The sequence below is a fragment of the Maylandia zebra genome, linkage group LG18 (assembly GCF_041146795.1).
Source record: "Maylandia zebra isolate NMK-2024a linkage group LG18, Mzebra_GT3a, whole genome shotgun sequence".
NCBI lineage: Eukaryota > Metazoa > Chordata > Actinopteri > Cichliformes > Cichlidae > Maylandia > Maylandia zebra.
This window is the reverse complement of record NC_135184.1, coordinates 22150200-22176966: the sequence shown is the minus strand read 5'-3', so window position 1 is coordinate 22176966 and position 26767 is coordinate 22150200. Positions and strand designations below refer to the sequence as shown.

At 40.7% G+C, this 26767-nt stretch overlaps 3 protein-coding genes across 4 annotated transcripts in view; 2 read left to right on the top strand and 1 right to left on the bottom strand.

Annotated features, from left to right (window-relative positions):
* Nucleotides 1-5606, bottom strand: part of cactin — a 14390-nt gene extending 8784 nt beyond the window's left edge. Inside the window, exons 1-6 of the mRNA XM_004542477.6 lie at nt 5163-5606; nt 3401-4001; nt 3212-3307; nt 2892-3037; nt 2617-2779; nt 812-926 (exon numbers count right to left, since the gene is read on the bottom strand). Coding sequence (XP_004542534.1) covers nt 812-926; nt 2617-2779; nt 2892-3037; nt 3212-3307; nt 3401-4001; nt 5163-5461 — 1420 coding nt within the window. The 5' untranslated portion in view covers nt 5462-5606. The remainder of the gene's footprint in view (nt 1-811; nt 927-2616; nt 2780-2891; nt 3038-3211; nt 3308-3400; nt 4002-5162) is intronic.
* Nucleotides 5607-6124: 518 nt separating this feature from the next.
* LOC101480834 (ubiquitin-conjugating enzyme E2 R1) lies at nt 6125-12347 on the top strand. Of its 2 annotated transcripts, none has more exons than XR_013094234.1 (6): nt 6125-6914; nt 7031-7117; nt 7591-7688; nt 9704-9838; nt 10388-10800; nt 11354-12347. XR_013094234.1 is itself a non-coding variant. In XM_004542487.3 (6 exons), exons 2-6 carry the CDS (start codon nt 6729-6731, stop codon nt 10596-10598), a joined length of 717 nt encoding a protein of 238 aa, XP_004542544.1. In that variant the 5' UTR covers nt 6125-6499; nt 6610-6728; the 3' UTR covers nt 10599-12347. The 2 variants fall into 2 exon arrangements, 1 of the variants encoding a protein (XP_004542544.1); XM_004542487.3 differs by having other exon boundaries at nt 6125-6499; nt 6610-6914; nt 10388-12347.
* A 1303-nt stretch (nt 12348-13650) lies between these two features.
* On the top strand, nt 13651-22967 carry sirt6 (sirtuin 6). Its single transcript, XM_004542488.3, has 8 exons — nt 13651-13854; nt 14301-14428; nt 17082-17264; nt 18555-18614; nt 19527-19622; nt 19714-19794; nt 21670-21793; nt 21945-22967. The coding sequence occupies exons 1-8, from the start codon at nt 13789-13791 to the stop codon at nt 22260-22262; spliced, it is 1056 nt and encodes a 351-aa protein (XP_004542545.1). The 5' UTR covers nt 13651-13788; the 3' UTR covers nt 22263-22967.
* Nucleotides 22968-26767: the final 3800 nt, after the last annotated feature.

Sequence of the window (26767 nt, the reverse complement as noted above, 5' to 3'; positions counted from 1 at the left end):
TGATGCACAACGGAGTGGATGCCAGTCCTCTTCTTGAACAGATCAAACCACCGATGCGATGCACTGAACTCTGGGGAGGTTGGGGGTGCCTCCTGCGAGGACCTTGATGCCGTTGGCTGCTCATTGGAAGCTGCCTTACTTACTGAATCATTATAAATTGAAGACGCCTTCTCGCAAATGATCGTCTCTGTGAGGGTATCGCCAGTCTTTCCCTTGTCTTTAATCCAAACAAGGAGAAGACTTTCCATCTTGTCGTGTATGGGGGTCCTTCCTTTTGGACATGATGGTGGTGCCCATTGAAGGTTTACCTGCTTTGAGGACTTCTTTTTGTTTTTAGAATTGTTCCTATGGTCGAAGGATTTTGGCCATACTCACATGCAATAGCACCAAGTTTCACACCTCGCTCATATTTATCAATAATTTCTCTCTTTGTTTTCATCGAGAGCACTTTACGCTTCCTCTTTTCACTCGCATCACTTGCAGGCCTCATTTTGGATGAATGACAGGCTATAGGCTAATTGCTGTGTTGTTCAAGTGGAACAGCGAAGCGCAAGTACGGAAGCCAAGGGGTTGTCACATGATTCAGAAGGCGTCGTGGGGTTTGTAGGCTCAGCCAATCAGAGCTAGCGGATTTCGTTACGCGGGCAAAAATATTGCCGTTCAGTGCCTTGGTAACTTGAACTTTTTGTGAAACGGGGTATTCGCAAGTCGGGGTTCCACTTTCATTACAGTAATTTAAAAAAAAAAAAAAGAGAGAGAATCATATCAGGAGAAAAGCCATTAGAGAGGAACAATGTGACGGGTGTCCTACCAGGCCCTTTTCCAGAGGCCTCCAGTTTTCTCAGTTTGCTGATCTCATCCTCAGTGATGGTAGTCATGTCTCTCCAGAAGTCCACGTTCTTGCCCTGTTCCAACTCCATGTACACCTACCAGAACATTGTGCATGCAGTAATGTTTTAATTATGCTGCACTTTAAGATCAGTACATGTTAACATGCATCTTTTGACATTTTTACAGTAAATATGTATAAATATAGATTTACACTAAACAACCTACAGCTGATTTGCCTCCTTTATTCTGTGACATTTATATTATTAAGACTTGAAGTGTGAGAGATGGTCGCTTCCTAGGTGGCCATACTAGGTGGTAGCCTGCTAAGCATGAGGTCAGCTAATCTGAGTCCCTGAATTGGACTTCGCCACCATGTTTGAAGTGATTCTGACAAATGGAGAATTTTAAAGCAATTACCAATTAACACCATCTGCTGTGTGGATACTTACACTAATCTGTGCTCAGGTATTTTACAAAGTAAAAGTCAATATTCAAGTTAGGACTTAATATTATCTACAGTGCTGTGCAGAAGTCTTGACCCACCCCTTATCTTTATATCATTAATGACATTATTAGAAATGGAAGATTGGTGCAAACGTACATAGAAATTCAGTATATAAAAGGCAAAAAATATACAATTCCAGCAAGCTTGAAAGTCAGTATTTTGTATGACCAACTCTCTTAGACAGCTTTCTTATAATACATAATAATAAGACTTGTAATAAGTAGTCTCCAGGAATAGTTCTCGAGGCTTCTTGAAGGAAATTCAAAGTCCTTCTTTGGATATTTGCTGCCTTTTGTTCAATTCTCTATCAAGATGATCCCACACTGCTTCAATAATGTTAAACTGGGAAGGCCAATTGATAGTGTGTTTGGGATCACTGTCATGAAGCCGTTGCCAATCAGATGCCTTCCAGCATTTTCTTTTCCTGTGTTGATAATTCCGTCAATTCTGACTTCCTGTCCAACACCACTGGTTGAAAAGCAGCCCCAAACTATGACAGCGAGCCCACCATGTTTTACAGAATGTTGTGGACACTGAGTTTTAGACCTCCTCTGTACATGTTAATGACAATTTGAATGAAAAACTTCAAATTTGGATTCATTACTTTACAAGACCTTTTGAACAGATTCAGTCCAGCTCTTGTGTAATTTGGTATACCTAACCCGCTCCTCCCTGTTTCCCTTTCTTCCTTCCTTCCTGCCACCCTTCCACTGAGACAGTTCTTGACTGAAGTAAAGAAATATGCTGTGGAGTAACAAAGTGCCTGAAGATTCAATTTCAAATTGGTTATTTGCCAAGTTGTCTGTCGATGATAAACATGGCACAGATCCATCCCTTGCGTAAGGTAAGGTCTCTTTTTATGCTCGAATGATTCATGGTGGCTTAACAAACAACGATTCCTCTGAGAAAGGTCAGGTACAAGGACTGGACTGAAAATAAGCAAAATAGATGCCAGTGATCAAAGAAGAGCCTTCAGGAAGCCAGGAGAACTATTGTTCAAGAGCACTTAAAAAATGTCAATAACATCTAACATCAGGAAGCAAAATATAAAGAAACGGGATAGTTTAAGAATTTTGCACAGTACTATAACATGAGATTTCATAGCAGTAGCTCATAACGTAGTGAGTAATGTTATGTTTTACATACAGTCTAAACTTGACACTACAAATTGAGCTGGGTTTTTAATATTGTATCTGTATGGGCATATTATGAAACACTGTATTAAAATCAGTCCTTTCATAAACAGAACTTTTACACTTTATTTAAGCACATCTACAAACCTTTATGTCCTCTAGCAAGTCGTCCATGTCAGTGACCGTGAGCCCATTGAGGAACGTGTATGGTTCGTGCATTTCCACTGCCAAATCATCATCTTCTGCACTGATGTACTTCGCCAAAAGGTCGATCGGCTTCGCGCGGCCGTCACGGATTCTAATCTTAGACCTGCAGAGACAAAGAACAAGGGTGTGAAGCAGGGTTAATTAGATAAACAGATGTAGAAGGTGGAGGTTTAAACAAACTGATCCAATCATAGTGGAGTAAGAGCCACACTAACCTTAGTTTGGCCTGATGCAGATGGAAGTTGTCTTCCTGTTCAGCCCAGGTCTTGAAATATTCTGCCTCTTTCTCTCTCTGCAGCATTTCCAGCTCCTGCTCTCTCATGGCCTTCTCTCGCTCCCGCTCCAGACGCAGCTGCTTCACCTACATCAACATAAAGTTGGTGTATAAATATGTCGCTCCCAATCTCTAAACTTAAAACTGATCCTCCATGTTTTGCCTGGGAAGTGAAATTCCATCCTTTTTTTAAGCATTTGTATAAAAAGTCAGGCACTGTGTGAGCACTAATGTGGAAGATTTTTATCCCACAGTTCTTACCTTCTGCAGCTCTCTACGGTTCTCCTCCTGAATACACTTGTTCCTTTCTTTGAGCTCTTTCTCTCCGAGATGACCGATACCTTTCTTATCCAACGCCTGAGGAAGCAAAAAGAACCGTGGATGGGATACAAGGTCTCAAAAGCAGGTTATGACAGGCAAATATCCAAACTTTTGCAGTCAGGAACTCACCTTTTGCCATTTAAATGTCCCCAATAAGTTGTTGTCCCCAAAAGGATTGTCTGCATTGGTGTATCCCAGGTACTCCTCACTCCAGCCCATCTTCTCTCTCCTTTTCTTCTCCTTTGCTTCCTTCTTTGCCAACCTTCTGGCCCTCTTCTCCTCTGGTGTCTCAAGAGCTTTCATCATCTCCTTCTGTTTGTTCCTCTCCTCCTTTTCCTTGAGTGCGCCTCTCTCGCAATCAGACTCTGAGCTCTCAGATGACTCACTCGAACTGAAGCGCTGCTTGCCTCTGCCCCGGTCAGACTTCTCTTGGCTTCTGTTACTCCTCCCGCGCTCCCTGTCTTCACTTTTCTTCCTTCGCTCTCGACTTTTGTCGCTGTCTCTGCCACTGTTCTTGTACCTCTCTTTCTCTCTGTCCCACTCCCTCCTCTGTCTGTCTCTCGGTGGACTCCCTCTCTCAGGACTCCTTCTTCTTCTCCTTTCTCTGTCGCCGCTTCCATCATGGGAGTCAGAACTGGACTGGGATCTTCCCTTTCTCCTCTCTCGGGATGTTGTTCTATGACTCTCCTGTTCCTTTCTCCTCCTCATTTTTGTATTATCTGAATCAGGACTGAGACAGAAAGTGTGATTTAATACAGTAAATGCAGGATTACAATATTAACTACAGAAAAACCACATAACAGGAAACTCTGAGGTCCCGTTGAATACAGTTAAAAACATATTTTTTATTATTATTATTATTATTATTATTATTATTATTATTATTATTATTATTATTATTATTACATGCAATGGAGTTACCATAACAAGTTGATATAGGGATTATATCTACAGAAGGTCTTTTCATTCACATAAAGACTAACACTAACGTCACTGAACATCAGCATTGCTATCAGTTGATTGGATTACTGTGCAGCAGCCTGGCACTCAACCAAGGATGGGACAAACATCGATACAGCAATATACTGTGCACACATCTCTTTTATGTATATTTTATGCAGTGACAACAAACCTTATGCTGTACAATGATTTAAACCCTACCTACATCCAATTAAAAACCATACAGAACAACAAAAGATTCAATTCAGAAATGCAATTTGCTTTTCAAAAAAGAAGGGTTAATTTAAATTTAATTCCGGCAATACATTTTTAAAAAGCTGATATTGGGGGAAAAAAACCCTGGTGATCTACGGTAATAAGATGCCTTCTCCTTGGGGAGGGGACCCCGAGCTAGACCCAGAACCCACTGAAGAGATTATACATCTCACTTTGCCTGGAAATGCCTCAGTATCTCCCAGCAAGGACTGGAAAGTGTTGCTTGGGAGATGGGTGTCTGGAATACCCTGCTTAGCCTGCTGCCACTACAACCTTCGGATGATTGATTGATGGATAGACAGAATATCTACGAAGGTCTCACAGGCATGTTGCAGTAAGCAATACTGCGCCACACGCACTGGTGGTATGAGTTCTTCAAATAATAAAACAACAGACACATCTTTTTTCTTCCTTTTTTAAATGTAAGGCCTTGCTCAGTTCTGCAAGTCAACATCAAATTATATTTAGCGCCTAAGCAAAAGCATAGATGCATGCTGATTCCTGGAATTCCCCCCAAAAAGAATAGTTTTTGTTGATGTCCTTTCGCTGTCGCAATTCGGACAGAAAAACGTTACGTTTACGGAGTCACTCGATGTGTTCAAATGAGGCCTGCTACTACCATCATAATATATAAAATCCCAAGTAAGCAGCCAACTCCGCTTCGCAAAGCGATTACCTTGATGATCGACCCTTCGACCTGTTCCTCTGACTCTCTCGCCTCCGGTCGCTCTCCGAGCCGCTGCTGGAACCGGAGCGGCCCCTGTGCTGAGGCCGACGTCGGGCCGTAGAGCCATCGCTGGAGTCCTGACTGCAGGATCTTCCCCTACCACGAGCGGCCGTTTTCCCGTCGGCAGACCGACTGTGGTCTCTCCTCTCATCTGGGGATCTAGACTTGTTTCCTCTAGACTTGTTCGGCCGATCTCGGCTCCGACTTCTGGACTTGGAGCGAGCCCGACGTCGAGACTTGGAACTCATTGCGAACTTTCTCTCAATAGGGGGTCCCAACACCAGTTTGTCGCATAAATAAGATGTAACAAATGGGCCTTTTTAAGACATATTCTGTTCGTACCTGGTTAAACGGCACTGGAACGATTAAAAAGCAAATAATGTCAATATTTCACATTTTTAGGTCATATTAAAAATAAAATAAAACCGTTACATATTTAACTAGTTAACGGGGCAGCAAAAAGCCCCCCTCGAAGGGGCTTTCTGTGAAATGGCGCGTATTATTTACGTCACGAGAACCTTGAGAAAAATAAACTAGAAACAAATGGCCCGCTGTTTATTAACTGTTGATTTATGAAATCCGCACCCCTCCTCGGAGTACCATCTGAATACAACTGAGAACCGTCAGTGTGTTGAAATAATTTCAGGGTGAAAACAGCTCAGAAGCACGAACAATATTTGGCGTTTTTGTGACGTCAGAAAGTGGCAAATGCAGTTCCCTAAATTCCCTCTCAAATAAAATGTTAAAGAATTATTGCTCTAAAAGCTATTATTTTTTCTGGGTAAATTTAATTTTATATAAACTTATGTAATAAGACAGTTGAATGCGTCACGGCACGCCTTCTTTGCTGCTCTAAAGGGGAAAAATAATGTTGACAGGTGGAAATTGGACTACAAATCCCGCATATCACAGGGCGCCATTGCCTGTTTGTAGAGGAAAGGGGACTCCTTTCAGCAACATTCTTCTCTATCCTGTCTTCTCTTATGGCCGTATGAGCTATATTTTCCGGCTGTTGCCGTAAAGAATTCATGGGTTTGGGTATATAGGTGTGTTTTCTGTCCTAGCCTGGCTCTTGTATGCGGTTAGGAAGTATTCGCGCCGTGCTAGGATCGGTTCGATCTGGTTGGTGAGGTAGGGCTTGTTAGCTAGCTCCCATTAGCCTACAGCTATCAGTAGATTTACGGCTTATATCCGCGGCTGTTCTGCCAGGTAGATCAGCTAAAGCTGGAGGCGCGGGTCTGACACAATGGTTGGTCAGTTGCAGATTTCTCTGAGTGTTGACATTGGTAAATAATTTCTCTGTTTCGGGGACAGATCAACGCCACCTTTGTTTGGCTCGAGCACAGCCTGACACGTTTGGCCTGTTTTATTGTCTCGGTACTGTTGTTGTTTTCAGGGTAGGCTGCTTGGCTTATTAGGCTAACTTTGCCGTGTTCGCGTGAACAGAAGGAAACTGTCCGCTGTTCACTCCAGAATATCCCGACAGCCACCCAGACCACCACCAACAACAACATTATGGCGCAACCCGACGCCCCTCATGTAGCCAGTTCACAGAAAGCACTCATGCTGGAACTGAAGAGCCTTCAGGAGGAGCCCGTGGAGGGATTCAAAATAACACTGGTGGACGAGGCTGATTTATACAACTGGGAAGTGGCCATTTTTGGACCACCAAACACTCACTATGAAGGGGGATATTTTAAGGTAAGAAAGCCAAAGTGGTGTGATTACTTCACTTAATGTAATACAATACACAGGCTTTACTGAATGAATAAAGATTGCCACACAATTCAAGCCCCAAAGGTCTCTTTTTGTCCTAGGCTCGAATCAAGTTTCCTCTAGACTACCCTTACTCCCCTCCGGCTTTCCGCTTCCTCACCAAGATGTGGCACCCCAACATCTATGAGGTAACAACTTGACATACTTGAATGCCCTCCCACTGCTGTTTGTGATGGGAGCAGCTGTCCTAGGCTTGCCTCATGATTCATATGATCAAATACCACTTGCATCATGGGGCCCATTAGACCCATTAAAAAAATGTGTTTGTTTGTTTTTGAAGCCTTTAATGGATCAGCGCCACCATACATATCTGAGCTGCTGACACATGTTCCCTTAAGGTTGCTGGCAGTTAATTGACTGCCAGCAACCTTAAGGTGTTCAACCCAGCTGAAAACATCAGGCAGTCAATCTCCATAATCTCTCTGTAGCGGGGGATTGGCTTTTTTTTTTTTTTTTTTTTAATTATTTATATTTTGTGTGGTGTGTTTAGTATTTTTATACAGGACTTTATCAGATTCTTGTTTTTTAAAAAAGTGCTCTATAACTAAAACTTGACTTAATCACATTTGAAGGAGCTTTCTTTCCCCTCTGTGTCTTTTAGAATGGAGATGTGTGTATTTCTATACTGCACCCTCCAGTGGACGACCCACAGAGCGGAGAGCTGCCTTCAGAGAGATGGAATCCCACCCAGAACGTCCGGTTAGCACTCCCTCATTATCTCTCATGTCTCTCCTTTCTTGGGTACCTCCCGTCTTTGTTCTGTGTCAGCCACTTCAATAATTTACCTGAGTCAGAGTCTTATCACATGACATTCATCTTCATTGGCTTCTTTTTACTTGTATCTAGAAACTGAATCCATATGTGGGCATTCAATGTATTATACACCTTGCTAGTTAAAGCAGTTTGAGTCGCCTGTTGTTTTTTGCAGTATGGAGGCATTATCATTCAGTAGGAAGAGGAAGATATCCTCCTTTATACTGTTTTATTATAGTAGAAGTACATTATCATGCATTGCTTTCAGAGCACAAGTTATTACACAAAAATACAAAAGTCACCATTTCTGAACATGCTGAACATTCAGTGACAATCTTAGTGTTGTTTTACGTTGTTGTCTTCGGACAGGGGTCGGCAACCTGCGGCTCCGGAGCCACATGCGGTTCTTTAGTCCTTATAGTGCGGCACTGCGTGGTTTGGGAAAATAAATTTGAAGTATTTGGCTGAAGTGTATTTTATTTATGTTAGTTTTTTTTTTGTTTTTTTTGTTTTGTTTTTTTTAACGTGTAGTTCTAAATTGTTAGATTATTGTGATATTGAAATATAAAAATAAAATTATATTCTATTATTTCTTCATCGCTCAAAATAAGCGTCACACTCGCGGAAGCCGGTATACCCGCAGAAACGCCGTGCATTTATCGAGACTTTCAACCCCAGATAGGCCAATTATGGATCTTCGGATCCACATTATGTCAGCAGCTATTCTCCACCGTGAACTAAGTTAAAACAAACTCCGCTCACGCCTCACAGATGACAGCTTACAGTCTTGCGTAAAGATGAAAGTGACTTCGTACAGCCCCGATTTGCAGACGCTGTGCGCAGAGGTTCAGGAGCAGAAGTCCCATTGTAAACATACCACGACAGACCTGACGATGTTTGCATGAACATGCTTTTCAGCATCTCTTTATTGACCACTTTTCACACATGGTTGCTGTACGCACACAGATGGCTGCAGCTTTTCAGCTCACAGTTCGACACACACCAACAACAGCATAGAGAGCACAGACGTTAAATCGGCGAGGCGTGATTGCGGGTGCCGCTCAGGTGCGTCCGCCTCCCCTGCAGCGGCGCTGCAGACCACGCCCCGCCACACACATTAACCAGGTAAAATACATATTTAGGCAGAATATTGTAAATATCTATTTCTTTCTTTTTTTTAGCAACATAGTGCTTTTTTTCCCAATAATTTTTTTTAAAAGTCAGGTCAAGGCTCAAAAAACCCAAAGGCGATATAAGGGTGGCGGCTTACAGTTTTTGTTTGCTACATGGATCATTTTAGTTCAGCTGGGTGTCTTTCCTTTTGTTATATTTCTTTAAGAGTTCAAAATGTGTTAATTACATAAATAAAATTTAGTTTTTGCTGTAGCACTTCATGGATTTCATAAGCAACACACCTTAGTTGTTCACACAAAGTATAAAGGTAAAAAACAATATATACAGTGTTATCTTCATTTTAGATGTCAAAAAGTATTTGTGGCTCCCAGTGTTTTCTTTTGCGTGGAAACCGGGTCCAAATGGCTCTTTTGGTGTTAAAGATTGCTGATCCCTGTCTTAGGACAACAATCCTCCTCAACCTTGTTTTAATAAGATTTACAAAGGCGTAGAGAGGTCTGTTTTAATCAAAACAGTCCAGTGTTCTAGTTGCTCATTGTTTTATCCAGTGCAAGTTACCTCACTGTCATTTACAGCATTTTTGAAAAGTTTAAAATAATCTATCTGCCAGAATAATTAGCATTATATCCATAATTGGAGACTCTTTATCCAAATTTCTAAATTCACCCAATTCTAAAATAAAATGTGTTTTAAAAAATTAACATAAGGGAGAAAGTAGAAATTAGTTCCTTTTTTTTTTTTTTCTTTTTGTTTTAATTCCCATAACTTGTGTGTTCGTGTCCTGCAGTAGATGCCACGCTGACTGCCACCTTTGTGTTTGCTTCCAGGACCATTCTGCTGAGTGTGATCTCACTGCTGAATGAACCCAACACCTTTTCTCCTGCCAATGTGGACGCGTCTGTCATGTACCGCAAATGGAGAGACAGCAAAGGCAAAGACCGGGAGTATGTGGAGATCATCAGGTAAACAGTTTGCATGATTCACAGTTAAAAGAAATGGTGTAAACTCACTCGCTGTGCAAAACAAAAGTCATTTCATGTCAGATGTATCCTGTAGTTGTAGAGAAGATTTTACTGATTCAGAGGGTCAAACTAATGCCTTGCATCAAGCAGAGAAATACAGATGTAGTGATTGTTGAAACAGCTAAAACTGTCCAGTGCATTATTAAAACTTGGTGAACCGCCATTCTTCTGGGAATAAATGTGTTCAGAAAATAAAAATCTTGAATGTTCAAAGCTGGAGTTCACTCCAAAAAAAAACCTCCAGAGGGAAGTACCTCGGAGGCAACCTAACCAGATGACTGTTGTGGGTGTGTGGACTCTGTACTTGTAAAATATTGATAGCATAAAGGTAAAATTTTGCACAGCTTCATTCATGTAGCAAAAGATCAGCTGACTGTTGGCGGATAAGGTGGGAACTTTTCTTCAGATTTCTTTGATCTTTTATGGAAAGACAGAAAATGATAGTAAATCTCCAGCTGTTTGTAATGACGCCACTCGATCTCCCCTCAGAAAACAAGTGTTGGCTACCAAGGCTGAAGCTGAGCGCGATGGCGTGAAAGTGCCCACTACGCTGGCGGAGTACTGCGTCCGCACACGCGCCCCAGCCCCCGACGAAGGCTCCGACCTCTTCTATGACTATTGCTACGACGAAGACGACGTGGAAGGCGAGGATGGCGACTGTTGCTATGACGAAGACGACTCAGGCAATGAGGAGTCCTGACACGCTTTTTTCCGGCACCCCGATCTTAGCTGACGTGTGCTACCCTTCCTCTCTCTGCCCGGGTTGCCAGATATTCTAGGTTTACAACCAAGAAAGATTGGAAGCTTCCCTCCTCTAAACCAACACAGAGCTTTTTTCCTCTCGCCTCTGAATGCGTCTTGGAGGTTGAAATTGATGCCTTGCTGAGGAAGGCTCTGACCTGGTAAGATTTGCACCAGCACAAAAGTCACCAGTTTCTTCAGTTTTTATCATCACCTAAATCCTTACTTTAAAGAAAATAAAAAAACATAACTCTCACATACCCTGCTGAGTTTCTCAGTCCCATGTATAGTGTAAGGTGTTGTGGGGTTAAAAAAACAAACAAAAAACCCAACTGTCAACAATAGCAACATTTGCACTGGTGCAAACACTTCCAAACATTTCTCAGCCTGTCTTTTGCATATCTTTCTTTCCCTAATTGTAACTGGTTATTGCTCACTGCTAGTTGGTCAGTGATGAACAGAAGATTGAGGACTTCAAACAGCACGTTTGCTGTGCTGCAAATATTCTGTTTTTTGTTTTGTTTTTGGGTTTGTTTGTCTTTTTTCTCCCCTCTCCAAGTGTCACAGTCTGATCCGCTTTGATAGGACAAGACCTTAATTGTCACATGACGATGTTTTCAAAGTTCCTGTGCATGCCGGAACTTCTTTTCAAAGCTTTTTGTCTCTTTTACTGGTGGACCGTTTATCTACGTCATGATCCGTGTGATGACAAAGACTTCAACAACAAGGACTCTCTGCCCGGAGGACCGGCTGGCTCAATCGGAAGGTCAAATCCTCACGTGAACTTTTTTTTTCTGTTTTTTTTCCTAACATGAAGTTGATCTTTGCCGTGTTTTCTTCTGGTTACTGTTGGATGTATTTCTCCTGTCATTTTAAGTGTAGGGTTGTGTTATTTGAAGTAGTTCAGATTAAGAGTTGTGTAGGATGATCACCAGGGAGTTGTTGGGGCGGAGCTAATTATTGATCAGAATTGCATTTCTCCTCGGGGGAGGTCACTCGCTGATGGGCCCCACTTGACCCAAAGACCAAAAGAAGTGTGTTTTAAAGAAAGCCCAAAACATTTGGTAACTGTTTGTCGCACTCTGTTTGCTCTTTGTGTTCTCTCTTGCAAGCTTGTTTTCATTTTACTGTTTTCTTCAGATAGATGTTATGCCTGTGTTTTGTTTTTTTTTGTTTTTTGCTTGAGAATGAGTTATGTGATGACGAGATTATTAGGTTTGATTGACAGAAACAATTGTAGGTATTGTCTCATAATCTATGATCCCACACTTCTCAACAAGGTTCTTTCTTTTCTTTTCTTTTCTTTTTTTCTCCTGCCAGTCCTCGGAAGTGAACAAGACCATCATGTTTTATTCTTCCATTGCTATTCTGTCTTAGTTGAGATTGGACTTTTTTCTTTTTCTTCTGTGTGTGTGTGGGTGTGCTCTGTGTGAACCTTTTCATCAGCAATATTGATTGTTTTAATTAAATTGGGAAGTCATACTGAATTTCTCAGGATAATGAATTACATGTGACACAACAATTGAGAAAAAGTAACTATTTTCCTCTTTCGGTGGTCTTCAGTGTTGGTTTGCATCTTTAACAGGAACCGTGACAGATATGCACATATAGCTGTATGAATGATTACTATGTTGTTTTATTCACCTGTGTATTTTTTTTTATTTTTCAGCTATTTAAAAACTGAAAAAATAAAGATTTATTTGGAAGAAAAAAAGACCCACAGAGCTTTTTCTTCTGTTTCACTTGATTTGTATGCCTGCATTTAAGCGGGTTACTTTTTGTATTTTAAGAATTTTTGATATTTTGGTTTTATTATTAGCAAAGCTGCATAGCTATTTGTAAAAAAGGTTACTATAAGGTAAAGGCTGCTTTTTCTTCTTGATTCCTTAATACATAATTGGGGCGATTGTGGCTCAAGAGTTGGGAGTTCACCTTGTAATCAGAAGGTTGCTGGTTCGAGCCCCGGGACTAGTAAAGCGCTATACAAATACAGGCCATTTACCATTTACAGGTTTCATGTTGGAGCATGTGGGTCTGACTGTCATGTTATTTCCATTATTATCCACTGATTTCACAATAAACTGCACCGTTTGCTTCACAAGCTGTGTGCAGCAGCTCTCAATGTGAAGATATATTTTTATTTATTTCTAGTTTATTATGTTATTCTTATTTTGTGCACTTCTGCGTACTTTGTGCTACAGAAACAGTTATAGTACCAAAACTTTTTCTGGAGACGTATGCTTATGCTTTTCTTTTTTGTAACTTTCATCTATTCGCCTGATTGGTGGGAATCAAACTCAGCAGATTTAGACATGACTGTAAAACACAGTGATATAAGCAGACTGAGTGGTATAGAAACAAGCAGGCACACAAGCTGACACCAATCAGAAACTGCTTTGAATATTTCAAATATTTTTAAGCATTTCAGGCAAAATCTTCACATTTTCTGCATTCATTGCTTTTTTTTTTTTTTTTTAAAGTTAGTTACTGTTGCCTCACTTGATATTTTCTCTTTTTCTGACTATACTCTATAAACTGTAGAGATGGTTGTGGGGTAAAATCCCAGGACCAGCTCATCTAGAACCAACAACTGTTACGTTCAGAGTCCCTAAATCACTTTTCTTTCTCATTCTGATCCTCAGTATGAACTTCAGGAGGTTGTCTTGACCATGTCTGCACAAATAAATGGACTGAGCTACTGCCATATAATTGGCTGCTTAGATCTTTCCATTAAGGAGCTCTGTGGCGCGCCTAATAAAGTGACGGGGAATTGTATCTATAAAACAGTCTTCATTCACAATGTAGTGCTATTAAAATGATTTTCAAATAATAATGTTAACTCAAGATAATTTATTACAAAAAATTTGTTTATTTCTTAAGATATCCATCATTTTGTTTATTAACTTTAATTTATTAAGAGACCTTTAGCATCCGTTGGTATATATGTAACAACTTGGAGGTTCAATGTGGAACGTCTTCTGAACACAGAGGTGAAGTCTTAATTTCCCAAAGTCCTTGAATGCAGCATCACCCAGTCGCTTTTTGATGTCGTCATCGTAACTATCGCTTGGTAAATTTTCGCCGCCCGGACAAAACACGACTAATTTTATTAAAGAAAAAAAAACAAAAGTACACTACCGTCTGCAGCCATGTCTGTGAATTATGCAGCTGGACTCACGCCGTACGCAAACAAAGGTGTCTGCGGACTTCCTGAGGTAATTGAAGCTTTAAGAGCAGGTAGCTAGCAGGTTAGCCGCGGACGTTTGTCGCATAGTACGTTTGGAGAGCTTGGTCTTTAAAAACGGCAACATCCGAAAGTAACACGAAGAGCTTCTGTTTGTCTCCAAGCATCGGATAATAATCCACGAGTAATATCACATTAGTTATACGTATTTTATTAGGAAGTGCACAGATCGTATGCTGATACTATCTTCAGCACACACGTATAGATCTGAAAGCTACAAGGGGAGGGGGTTAGAGGAGTCACAAATACCAGTACTTCAAAACTGTCAGTGTTTCTTTTAAATCAGTGCTGAGCTGTAATAAACTGTGTTACAGCTGTGTGCTTGTACCTTTTGTCAAACAGACTTATTCATTGTAATTTGATTTGAATGTGGCTCTCGGTCAGCTCTTGAAGTCGCGTTTTTCTCTTCTGCTGCAGCACTTTGATAATCCTGAGGAGCTGAAGGCCAAGGTGGAAACTCTAGCTCAGCTGATTAAAGAATCTCAGTACTTGGTTGTCCACTCGGGAGCTGGGATCAGCACCTCGGCAGGTATCCCCGACTTCAGGTGAGACAAGAACAAAAGTGTTTTTTTGTTGTTGTTTTTTTATGTTGACGTGCAGTTTTTTGCATAGATTGTGCACCTCTAGGCCAAGTTACATTTTCTTTTAGAAGTGCAAAGAAGGAAATACAGTTCCAACAAAAACAAATATTATGTTTGTTTTCTGGAGCCCAAATCTTAAGAAAAGAAAACACAAGACATACTTAATTTATCTCAGATTTGGGAAGTTCTTTTCTTACAGCAGGTCAAAATCATCACCATCATCACCTTGGCAGATGATACAGTTGGGACACTGAGTAAAATGTGAATTAAAAACACAGTCTAATTATTTGCAAATCTCATAAACCCACATTTTTTTCACAACAGAAAAGGAAACAGTTAAAGTTTCAGACATTTTACTACTTCGCGTAAAATATTAGCTAATTTTGAATTTAATGGCAGCAGAGCAAATCAAAAAATTTGCAGTCACATGCTTTGATTTTAATGATGCACCAGATGTTTTTCAGATGTTTTTCCACCAAGACTCTTCTACTGTGAATCTATGCCATTGTGATAGATGCAGTATCCACAGAAGATGCCGCCTAGTTGTTAATTAAAATATATGTAGCATCTGATTGTTTTGATTTTATGAAATCTGAGTTGCAGTTAAGAAATTTTATCAGTTTAAAAAAAGTCAGTGTTACCGATTCATTCCGATTATTATAATGCTGTTAATTTAGAGTTTTGATCAGCAGTGATTAAAACTGGCAGTAAAACCTCACTGTTGCTTAATGATAAAATCTTCCAAGTGTGTTTTATCCTTTGAGCCCGAAGTTGGCCAGTGTTGCTTCACGGTTTTGTCACTGAATATTTTTCAGATGGAAATTTTATGCTTTAATTGACCTTAAAGAGTGAAGTCATGAAATTTAATAGGCAGCACAAATGAATGATTCTGATTGTTTGTTTGTTTTTAATTTGTTTAATTGTTCTCTTATGATTAGCACATATTAGCATCATCAAATATCATAGCTACAGAAATTGTTACTGTGTGCAGAAAAGCTGTGTTGTGCAGTCATGAGCTCCACCAACTAAGAACAGCCATGCACCACCACCCACAGGATCCAGAAATAGCTATCAAGCTGTCAATCCCTTCCATGTCTGGGCCGGGTGAGGTTTCCTGTGTTGAGTCCAATTAAGTCAGGACTACGACAATATTTGATTGTCTTTGAACCTTGTTCTTGAAAGTCGGAGAGGTCAGGAGATAGAGAAGGTCATCTACCAATTAGTAGGTTGGTGGTTCGATCCCTGGCCGCTCCAGTCTGCATGCCAAATATTCTTTGGCAAGATCCTAACCCCAAATTGGTCTCCAATGTAAGTAAGCGCTTAAGCATAAGGGGAAAAAAGTGCTTGTGTAAATGAGGCATGTTGGGAGAATAGAAAGCGCTATATAAGAATCAGTCTATTCACTGTGAGCTGAGCATTTCTGATATCTTTTTGGTATTTTGGGAGATGTAACAAGCACCTCTCGGCTTATTCTCCTGTTTCTCTTGTAGTACCGTGATTTGAGCAGAGGAGGGTGGTGCTTGCTTACTTCACATAAGGTCTAGCACTGTGTAACACGCACTGAAAATATAATGGAAAATACTTATATTGTCTACTTAGATTGTCTTTGGTACTGTGGCAAATGTTTGCCTCCCGAATGCAGAGATGTGGAGCGGATAGAGGTCTTCATTGTAGTCATTCAGTTGTACTATAGATTATGTGAATTCACACAAACGCATAAATACTCGGATGTGAAGGCAAATTAATATTTCATTGCTTCGCCTGTCAGCCAGGTGGAGTTGACCTTGGAGGGTTTATCATTAGAGCCAAGATTAAAACATACACATAAAGCTCACAAATGCAAACTGTGTTCCCTCTGCTGCTCAGACACACATAAACACACGTACTCCAGATCAGAAGAAATTCAGCTCATTAAGTTACTGTTACTGACACCTTAATACGTAAATGTAACAGCTTCACAGACTAATGTCGCGCAGCATCGTTCACGGGGTGATTAGGGTGTTGTATGCGATGCACGCATCACTCCCTCACTGCCGATGAGGCTTTGAGCCGGTCGGCTGAAAGACGGGGTTTTTAAAGTCCAAGCTGAGAGCAAAAGATGAGACATGTGGTTGTATTTTTGGATTTGTAGGATGCGCTCTATCGTCTGATGCTTAATGATAAGTTGCATGCCCTCAGAGTAACTTGGCAACTGTCACGGTGTTAGACAGCTCCAGCAGCGAGTGTACCACTGTGTTCATCCAACCATTCAGACATCCACAACTGACAGATAATCACAGGAGCAGAAACGGAACAATTTCACATTGAACATCATCCACATAGTCAACAAAAGTTTTCCTCTCACATTAGACTGTGAGGATTTATTTTTGTTGTTGTTTAAAATGATCGCTCTGATTTTTTTTTCTTACTTTATATATATTTGCAGTGGTTTTATTGGTCTTGGACTAACAATAATGTCAATTTCATACAAATATTCTATGGAGCTTCTCTACAGAAACCTTTCCCATGGGTTTATTGTTACACACACCTGATGTAAAGCCTCTAGTCCACTATATTACAACCTGTCCAGTCCCATTTATGCTCACTCCATGTATTTCTAATCTTTATTTTCTTTCAGGGGTCCCAAGGGTGTGTGGACTCTTGAAGAAAAGGGTGAGTCACCTCATTTTGATACTACATTTGAAGATGCTCGCCCAAGCTTCACTCACATGGCTCTCCTGGGACTGCAGAGGGCAGGGTACCTCAAATATCTCATCAGCCAGAATGTGGATGGCCTGCATGTGCGATCAGGCTTCCCCAGGTAATTTAAATCGTAGAGACATTGCTATTCTCTATATGCGACTATACAGTATATGTCAGATCTTAAGAATATCACTAACTTTCACGATGAATGCTTTGGAGCTGAAGCAGAATGAATGGAGGAGGTGTAAAGTAGCTCTTTAGCTTTCAGCCTGACTTGTTTATGAAATGCATGCAGCAACCACATTACTGTTGTTTTCCCCCAATCATATCAATTCATTCCCACATGTGACTCATTGTGTAAATTTTGAAGCTGCTGCTGTGTGATAACAGCTGCGGTGAATAGCTTGAAATAATTTTCAGTGCAATGGAAAATGTTTGGTCTGAGTCTGGGTTACACAGCCATGTTGGACTAACCCAAGGCAAGGAGTCCTATTTTTAATTCAGCACATACATCCAGCCTTTATGCATATTGGAAGGGTTGCTTTCCCTGGAAGCCGGGGGGGTTTTTTCGGGGGGTTTTTCTAAGCCTTCCTCCACCCTCGGTCAGGTTTTTTAAATGAGACCAGGAAGCGTAGCGGTGGTTCTCTGAGGAAATAATTAAGCTGGCGAAGGAAACCAGTTGGGCCTAATCGGCACAGGTGCCAGGTGATGCTCAGAAACTAATATGAGTGCTCAGAATATTTATAAGAGTCCAAGTTGAAAAGAAGGATAGAGAAAAAGTTGAGCTGTAGTGTCCTCACATTACAGGGTTTTTCCTGGGTCGAAATAGCCTTTGTTGGATGTTATGTACGGTAACAGGCCATGAATCGGTGGTATTTGGCTGAAATATTCACAGGTTTTTATTACACTATATTGGCAGAAGCATTTACTCAGCCATTCAAATCATTTAATCCATTGCCACAGGTGTATAAAAAAACAGCACCCAGCATGCATCATGGTGTGGGGGGGGCCCACATGAGCGAGTTTGGTGTGGAAAAATTTGACCCACCTACACAGAGTCCTGACGTCAAACCAATAGGACACCCTTGGATGAATTAGAGCGGAGACTGCAAGCCAGGCCTTCTCTTCCAACATCAGTGTCTGACCTCACAAATGCACTTTAGGAAAAATGCCAAAAAATTTCCATAAGCACTCTTAAACCTCGTGGAAAGCCTTCCCGGAAGAGTTGAAGCCAGGATGTCGCTCAGGTTCATATGGGTGTAGAGGCAGTGAAACCTCAGTTAACGAATCTACTTTAAAAAGTATTTTATAACATTGGTGGTTATTTAGTTTCAGTTCTGGCACCAAAAAGTTATATCTGCGTTGGCGACGGTGAATAACACGAATATCATCTGCCTCTCTCTGTCAGGGATTTGTTATCAGAGCTTCATGGGAACATGTTTGTGGAGGAGTGTGAGAAGTGTGGCAGGTATGTGCATGCACACAAACACAAAAAGTTACATTTTGATAAAAACAGCTTGTCTTACATTGAATTCACATTTCATTAGGCGCTTGTTTGGCAGTACCAGCAGCAAAGCACAAGGCTGCCACATAGTGCGTAAAGCATGCAAATAAGAGGATCTGTTTATGTTTACTGGTTAAGAATGCACGTATCCAAGGAGTCCTGCACCTTACATTTCCTACGGTCACAATGGACTTTCTACCATCTCCCTCCTGGAATTTGCACACAATCTACATGGGTAATGTGTTGATCAAAACATGCCGTGGTAGTATTCCTCTTTATGTATTTAGAGGAGTTCCATAAGTACACAGATAGTTGCTCAGAAGAGCCCTGAAGCAGATGCCCCGCAGCAGTAGAAACCCCATGCTGGTTTCCACTTCCAGCAGGTAAAAACAAAAACTGGCAACACTCAAAGACGTAAATGTAAGGAGTGGTTCCCCCTGCACACGTAAGGGATCCTAATGTGAAATGAATCTGGAAAGAGCAGGACCGCAGCAGCTTAATCCACACTCACTATCTCCAAATGCTCTCAGTAACATTGCAGTGACTTTACTTTGTTCCAGTGACCTTCAAAGTTGTTAGATTACCGCTGGGATTAGGTGGAAAAAAAGGGGCTTGAGAATTAATGCATGTTTAAACAGGTCTGCGAGAGTTTCATGATGTGGTTAAATCCCTGAAATCTTTAGAGAACCTTTTTGGAAAGTCCACCGTTTAGGTCTAAAAGACGTGTGGTTTGAAGTAGCCACTGAGTGTCAGGCTTTGTGTAAAATTAGACCTTGCTTTGATGCCTTGGGAGCAGCTTGATCTTCTTTCTTGTAATTCATGTAAAGCTGCTGTGGACGCACTGAGAATTAAATGGAATTCTTGTTGGTTTTCCAGGCAGTACGTCCGAGAAAAGGTGATCGGTGTGATGGGCCTGAAACCGACAGGACGCTACTGTGAGGTGGTACGATCCAGGGGGCTCAGAGCGTGCAGGTGACACATGCGTAGGCTTGTGCATTTTAAAGACTCGAAAAGTGAGTCATTGTTGATTTATTATTTCCTTTGTGTTTCCTTAATACTAAAGAGGGAAGCTGATCAGCACTATACTTGACTGGGAGGATGCTCTTCCTGACAGAGACCTGAACAAAGCAGATGACGCAAGCAGGTGAGAGGTGCAGTAGTTTGAACTCCTTTTTTTACTTTATATTGTAGATGTTCTTTGTTTAACCATCTGCTTTGATAAGGCGGAAACAGAAAATGTATGCTCTTTTCTGTCAGAGTTCCTCTGACATGTCTGGGTTTTTTTTCTCAATATAAAGCGAAAGCAGTAGTTCAAACACATCCTGTGAACTGAAAAATGTGGAAACTGTTTGATGATTTGCTTTAGCCTTCTGTGGCTCTACTATTGCTCCTGACATGCAAAGAAGACCTTATTTGAAAACCTTTTTAGGGATTATATATGCATTGCAGTGCGCTTTGATGTCCCCATTTTCCTCTGGAGTGTGAACATTTGCATTCTTTCCCTCTGCAACAAAAAAACCCTCTTATTGCTTATGTGTCACCTTGATGCGCCGTTTGTAATGGATGTATTATTACTAACTAAAGTACAAAGGGGAGATTTGGAGCTCTGACCATTGAACTCTGAATTATGTGTTCATGGCAGCGGAAAAAGGTGAAAAATTACCGAGCTGTAATCAATGTGAGGTTTAGCTGCAGTTCATGCAGTGGATTTGTCCGGGCGCAGACCTGGGAATCCGTCCGTTGCACCGGTTTGAAGATGAAAACGACCAAATTTGTCTGAGCTCAAGCGAGCAGGGGACAGCACAGTGCAGGAGTTCAGCATGTGTTCATTGCACAGCTGGAAGTGTTGCGTGTGATCAGACTGTATATACTGAAATTTGATTTCTGGCTTTAGTTGTGTTTATTTTATTTGTGGTTTAGGATTGGAGCTGCATACACTAAGTATCTGTTTTAGTATCTGTTTTATTTATTTGTTTGCCATTTTTGCCTTTGTGACTGTAACAGCCGAGGCCAGAGGGAGGGACTGTGTGTTTGGTTTGGACTGCTTCTCACATATGAACACAATATCTCTTGACAGCCTTGAGCGGATTTCTTCACTCACTGGAAACGCTCAGTGTGGCTTTAAAAAAAAAAAAAGAAGACATTTTTCGTACCATAACGCAGAAGCTAATTTGCTATTTATAACAACAAACAGCACAAGTATGTTATAGAATCAAATTGCAAAAGCTGTAGTCTGAAGAGTAACTCACGCGCTGTACTTTGACTGGCTGACATAGAAAGTGCCTTGAAGCTGACCTTGCCATTCATTCAGTTTCAGCCAGGATAAATGAGCTTTAACTGCCTTTTTACTGACAGATACAAACGTATATATACACGGGCCAAAGACGTGACATTTTATCGAGGTGTATAGTTTCTGTTCATTCATTTTATGACATTATGTTTATTCTATAAAACTTATTTTTAATTGAATAGATTTTCATTGCATTCAAATATATATTCTTTAACAATGTCAGGTGCCTTAGCTGCCTGTTGAATGAACAGATTTGGACGACTAAAAATGCTGTTCAAATGATAATACATTTAAAGTAAAAAAACTGTGGAGCAGTTTTCAGCCATCCGTCTTCTTCTGGTTATCCAATTCGGGGTTGCGGGACAGCTGGAGCCTATCCCAGCTGCGAGCTGGGGTACACCCTGGACAGTTTGCAAGGCTGACACAGAGATACAGACAACTATTCACACTCGTATTCACACTTATGGCCCATTTAGAATCACCAGTAACCTAACCCCACTAACTTGCATGTCTGTGGACTGTGGGAGGAATCTGGAGTAGTTGGAGAGAATTAGCCCCGGCACAGGGAGAGCATAAAGTAAAAGTCAGGTGGTGCCACTGCAAGAAATGACACCTAAATAAATGAATAATGCAATTTAACACTGTAAGATAATCTATTGGATATATAGATTGCATCAATTATGTACGAATGATGAAGAACTGGTTTGTGTGTGGCGTCGTCCTCTTTAGACGAGCGGACCTGGCTCTGACTCTGGGCACGTCCCTGCAGATCAAACCCAGTGGAGACCTCCCACTCCTCACCAAGCGCAAGGGTGGCAAACTGGTTATTGTCAACCTGCAGCCGACCAAACACGTGAGTGTCATGTATGCAACACCAACACATACAAACGCATGCACGTGTAATTATTTACCTTTGAAGTGTTGAGTGATTTGTGTAAATGCTGGAAAAAACACTGATTATTATCAACCATTACCTCAATGGCTGCAATTTTCTGTGAGTGCAGGACAAGCATGCACACCTGCGTATCCATGGTTATGTGGACGACGTCATGAAACAGCTGATGGAGCTGCTGGGACTGGAAATCCCAAAGTGGGATGGACCAACTGTCTGCGAGAGCTCCACAGCTACCACTGAGACCACCGCCGATGTCAAACCACCGCGTGGAGTTACTGCGAAGGAAAAGGTGGAAAAGAACTTTGTTAAGGAGGAGAGGAAAAGAGAAGCTTCACAGCTAACGGACGATGGAAGCGTTAAGGAGGAGACAGTTTCAGTAAAGAGGGAGAGAGCGGACCTCCCAGTGGAGATAAATGAAGAGAAATAGCCTCAGGTGCTCTTTCTGAAAAGCACGCCACAAACCCGTCCACAACAGAACCTCACAGCCGAAGGTGATTTGAGCTGTTTCACGGAGGTCAGAGCTTCTTCTCATCTGGAACAAAGACTTTTCTAGTGCTGTAGTGGGTTTTTTAATCAGAGATTTCTGACACTCCCCTTGCTGTCATGTTAAGCGGCGATGTGAAACTGATGCAGCTCGAGCCTGAATGAACTCTTGAGTTATAGAGAGGATGTAAAAGTTCCTCCTGCCACAGTATGGGGCATCTCGGGCAACAAGGTGTTTTGCTTTAGTTGGAGAGCAGGGCTGTTGCAGGTGGGATAATGAGATGAGATCTGGAACACTTCATGACAAATATAGTTTTAATCAGGTTTGTAAGATAGCTGCACCATATTAAAGCTTTATTCATAGCCATGTGCTCCAGATCTCATCCCTGGAGACCTTGTCTCTAAAGACTCTTTAGTTCAGTAGATAATGAAAAGGAGAAAGCAAGCAAGCATTTAGAAAATATGAATAACAAGTATCTACTTTGAGTTGAGGGAAATTTCAGTTTTGATTCATAATCATGCTGTATATTTTTAGGAAAATATTTATAACTCAGGATAAAAGTACTGTGCTCTCAGTTTGTTTGTTTGTTTCATACAGTTTGTATATGTTTTGACAATAAACACCAAAAAATCTGTGGAACAATCTGTATACAGTGTTGCTTAGTGGAGATCAGCATTTGAGAGAACCTGGACTAAGCTGTGCTGTGCTGGGATAGTGTGTGACTAATTGTGTTTGCTGTGATTTTACACCTCTGAGGTCAACATTTCAACACTTTAGTAATGTTCAGATTCTCTCTAATTGTGTATCGCTGCTTTATGAATGAATGCTGTTATAAGGTCTATGGCAGAAATGACCTCAGTGACGAAAGGAGAGAAGAACATCTGTTTTTTTTTCCCACCCCCACCTAAGTCAAATTGGTGCTGCATCTGGATTGCACTTACCTTCTCTATTTTATGAAGCCAGAATATCCATTTTGTGTAATGGGTCACAGGTGTTTGCAAAGGTAGATAATTACTGCGGCAGGCAACATTTCTCCAATTTTTCATTGTCCAATTTAGTGAGCATGTGTAACCTGTGTCATGAAATCAATATCCTTTTTTGCTGTGAAAGTGAAATTTAATTTTTATAGTTCAAAGGGCAAAAAAATACATTAAAAAAGCTTTTTAACCAAAGCAAACGAGAAGCATTCAAAAAGGTCCAGGATTCCACTTAAAAATCAAAACGTTGAAACCATGAAGGGACTGAATTTAATCACACGTTTTTTAGTTTGTCAGGAACTTCACTGGTTTGCATAGGAATATTCTGAGAGGCAGTAATACAATCCAATAAAACTTAAATTTACCCAAATCCACCTTGTAGCCACACCTTGCTTGACAGTTTGGTTTCACTCAAGTTGAAGTGGTCTAATGTTCAATAAAACCTGCGTTTCTAAACCAGGAATAACAGATCTTGCTTAGATGAGCTCAGCTAGGTGGAGTCTGATTTATGGATTCCCAGAACTTCATGATGATACCTCTTTTCGAAGGTGTGTTAGACCTGACAGAAGGGACACAGGAAGTTATCTTCAAAACAGGAAAAAACTTGTGAAGAGTTTCCTTGGTGTTTGGTAGGAAGTGGAAAGTTTTTTTTTTTTCAGCAGCAGCTTTTCATCCTCTTGATTTCAGCGACAGGGATGCTGGTCAGAGAATCGGAGCCCTGATGTGACGATTTGTACCCAGGGCAAAGGCAGCAAAATACCACATTAAAAATGTTGATATAATGAAGTCTGAAGAACACTTTTCCATTGTAATTCAAAGTGCTTCATTTAGAAGAGAGCAGGCACACCATCAGGGGTGGTAGCTTCATGCTGTGAGGAAGCATTTCACTGGTAGTTACTAGGAAAGTGCTTTTAAGGAAAGTGAGAGCAACCAATAATGACAGCAAAAGTCAGAAAACCCTGCTACAGACTTTCAAAAATATATATACAGTCAGGGAGTTCATGCTCTCTTGTGCTTGTCACACAAAAGCAGGCGAGCAAATCGTGGAACCAGAGTCTGCAGCTGCTTTAGAGAAGCTCCACGTTCAGTATAACCGAGCTCAGGTGAGTCTCAGAGGAAGAACGGAGAAGCTGTAACCATTGTTACTGAGAATGACATCAAGAAAGACAGAAACTAAATGTGATTGAGACACTGGAAATTCTTTAAAGCCTGAAGTACCGCTGACTTTGAGCAGGATGTGCTTAGACAGGTTTCACTACTGCAAATATGTTATTTCATCAGAGCCTCAACAGTCACGAGTTTATCAGAAGCTTTATCTGTTGACAAAGCCTGATAACGTACCGTCATGCGTCATAAAGCTTCCTTTTATCCATTTTCAGGCCCAGCTTCCCTCTTTCTGCATCATGGCATCCTCTCCGATGAAGAAATTAATCAACTTTTTCTCAGTTGGAGGCATTTATCCATGAATTCACAAAAACATTTATCTTATGCCAAACTGAAAAAGGATAGGGAATTTTATAAGGCACTAAATTGATGTTTCAGTCCATCAGTGGAGATTTTTTTTTTTTTGTTCTGTGTCCTGATTGAAGTTGCAGTTGGCACCAATTAAAGGCTTGATGACCCTTTTATCCTCACATTGGATTTATTTGATGTCATTATTTCATAAACAATTTCAGACACTTGTGTGGGAGACAGAGGAAAAGGACTTTGTTGAAAACCATTTTAGGAAGTCGCCTTTTAATTATAAAATAATTGAGTCACGTCTCTCACTGCTGCATCCGGATTTGTTATTACGGCTCCTGGAGGATCACTCCCCTGAGAGGGCTGTTCTTGTTTTTTCCTGCTTACGCTGGAACACAGTGTTCCTCGCATAATATCAAAGATAACTGCAAATTTAATTTACCGTCATGGCCCATAAAGCGGCACATTGGTGGAGATAACTATGGTCTTAAAAGTGCTATTACAGATGATGCTTTCGCAGACAGAGAATAACACTGAAGATTAGATTGCTAAATAATCAGTGCAAACATAATCCCGAGCTGTTTGTGAAGTTTTGCCTGTGTGCACCACTGCAGTGGGGTTTACATCAAACAATCAAGATGTGATTGAAGTGCAGACTTTCATCTTTAATTCAAGGAGCTTAACACAAATTTGGAATTGAATGTTCAGGAATTACAGACATTTTTATTTGCAGTTCTCCATTTTCAGAGGCTTAGCATTAACTAGATAAACTAAGATAATTTTAAACGTAAGGATTGTTTTTAATACTTAGATGAAAAATAATTTGCAGTCAATGACTTTCTGAAATTTAAAATCCATGGAAGTCACCAAATGCTCTGTTTCCTCCCTTGAGATTCTCTGCCTGCCAGACTTTCAGTTTGCTTGTTTGTGAGTCTCTCTCTGCCTCTTCAGGAACTGAAAACGTCACTCTGTTGGACTGAGATCTCGGCTTGGCCATTGAGAAATATCCCATTGCTTTGAGAAACTCTTTGATTGCTTTTGCAGTTTGTTTTTGGTCATTATACTTTTGCACGGTGAAGCTCTGTCTGATCAGCTGACCAGTGCATTTCTCCTTTTTCAGGATGAACCACACTGTTGATTTGGTCACTCAAAAAGTTTCTGCTGTTTGTCTGAAAATGTTATTGGGGTTTTTCAACCTAATGATGAACTTCACTTGCACTGTCATCTCTTTGGTCCTCACATTTAGAATTACAGTGAAAAACTATACAAATTCTTTGTCATGGCTTCACCGGGTCATGAAACTGCTCATCAGCCAATTCTCCAACTGTTTTTAAGCCTCTGAAAATGGAGAGCTCTGTATAAAAATAACTGTAATTTCTAAAATGTTAACGCAATTTTCTTTGTAAAACTCCTTGAGTTAAAGTTGAAAGGTTATATATTCATTTGTCGGATTTAAAATCAGGTGATTGTGGTGATGTACAGATGTGTCTTTGTCCAGCAAACTGTAACAAATTAAAAACGTACTTCTTCTTTTTTTTTACAGTGAGGCTGATCAGAATTTAGTGAAATCAGTTTCAAAAAAATCTGCACAGATGGTGAATTGACATGAAAAAGAGAAAAACATGTAAACCAACCATGTTTGTGGCCTTCTGTTGGGCAGTTAGTCACCATTTCTTTTGAGAATCATTCCTGGATACGAATAAAATGTTCTAGTTGAAGGATTTTGAAGGTCATGTAGATATAATGTATCAGATAACGTTATTAATTAAGAATTTTTACAGGTAAACAAGCTCCACAACTGATACTTAAGAAATGTTTCCACTTAATGGTGTTTCAAAAGCTTTCAGTGATGAAATCTCTCCATGATGAGGACCATGATCAGAAGCTGGACTTTCAAACATGGTGATACCTGTGACATGAGGTTGAAAGCTCTAGAAGGCCACTGCGTGTCCCCTGAGGTTGACTGTGTGAGATATACGGTACTGTGCAAAAGTCTTGGGCCACCCATGA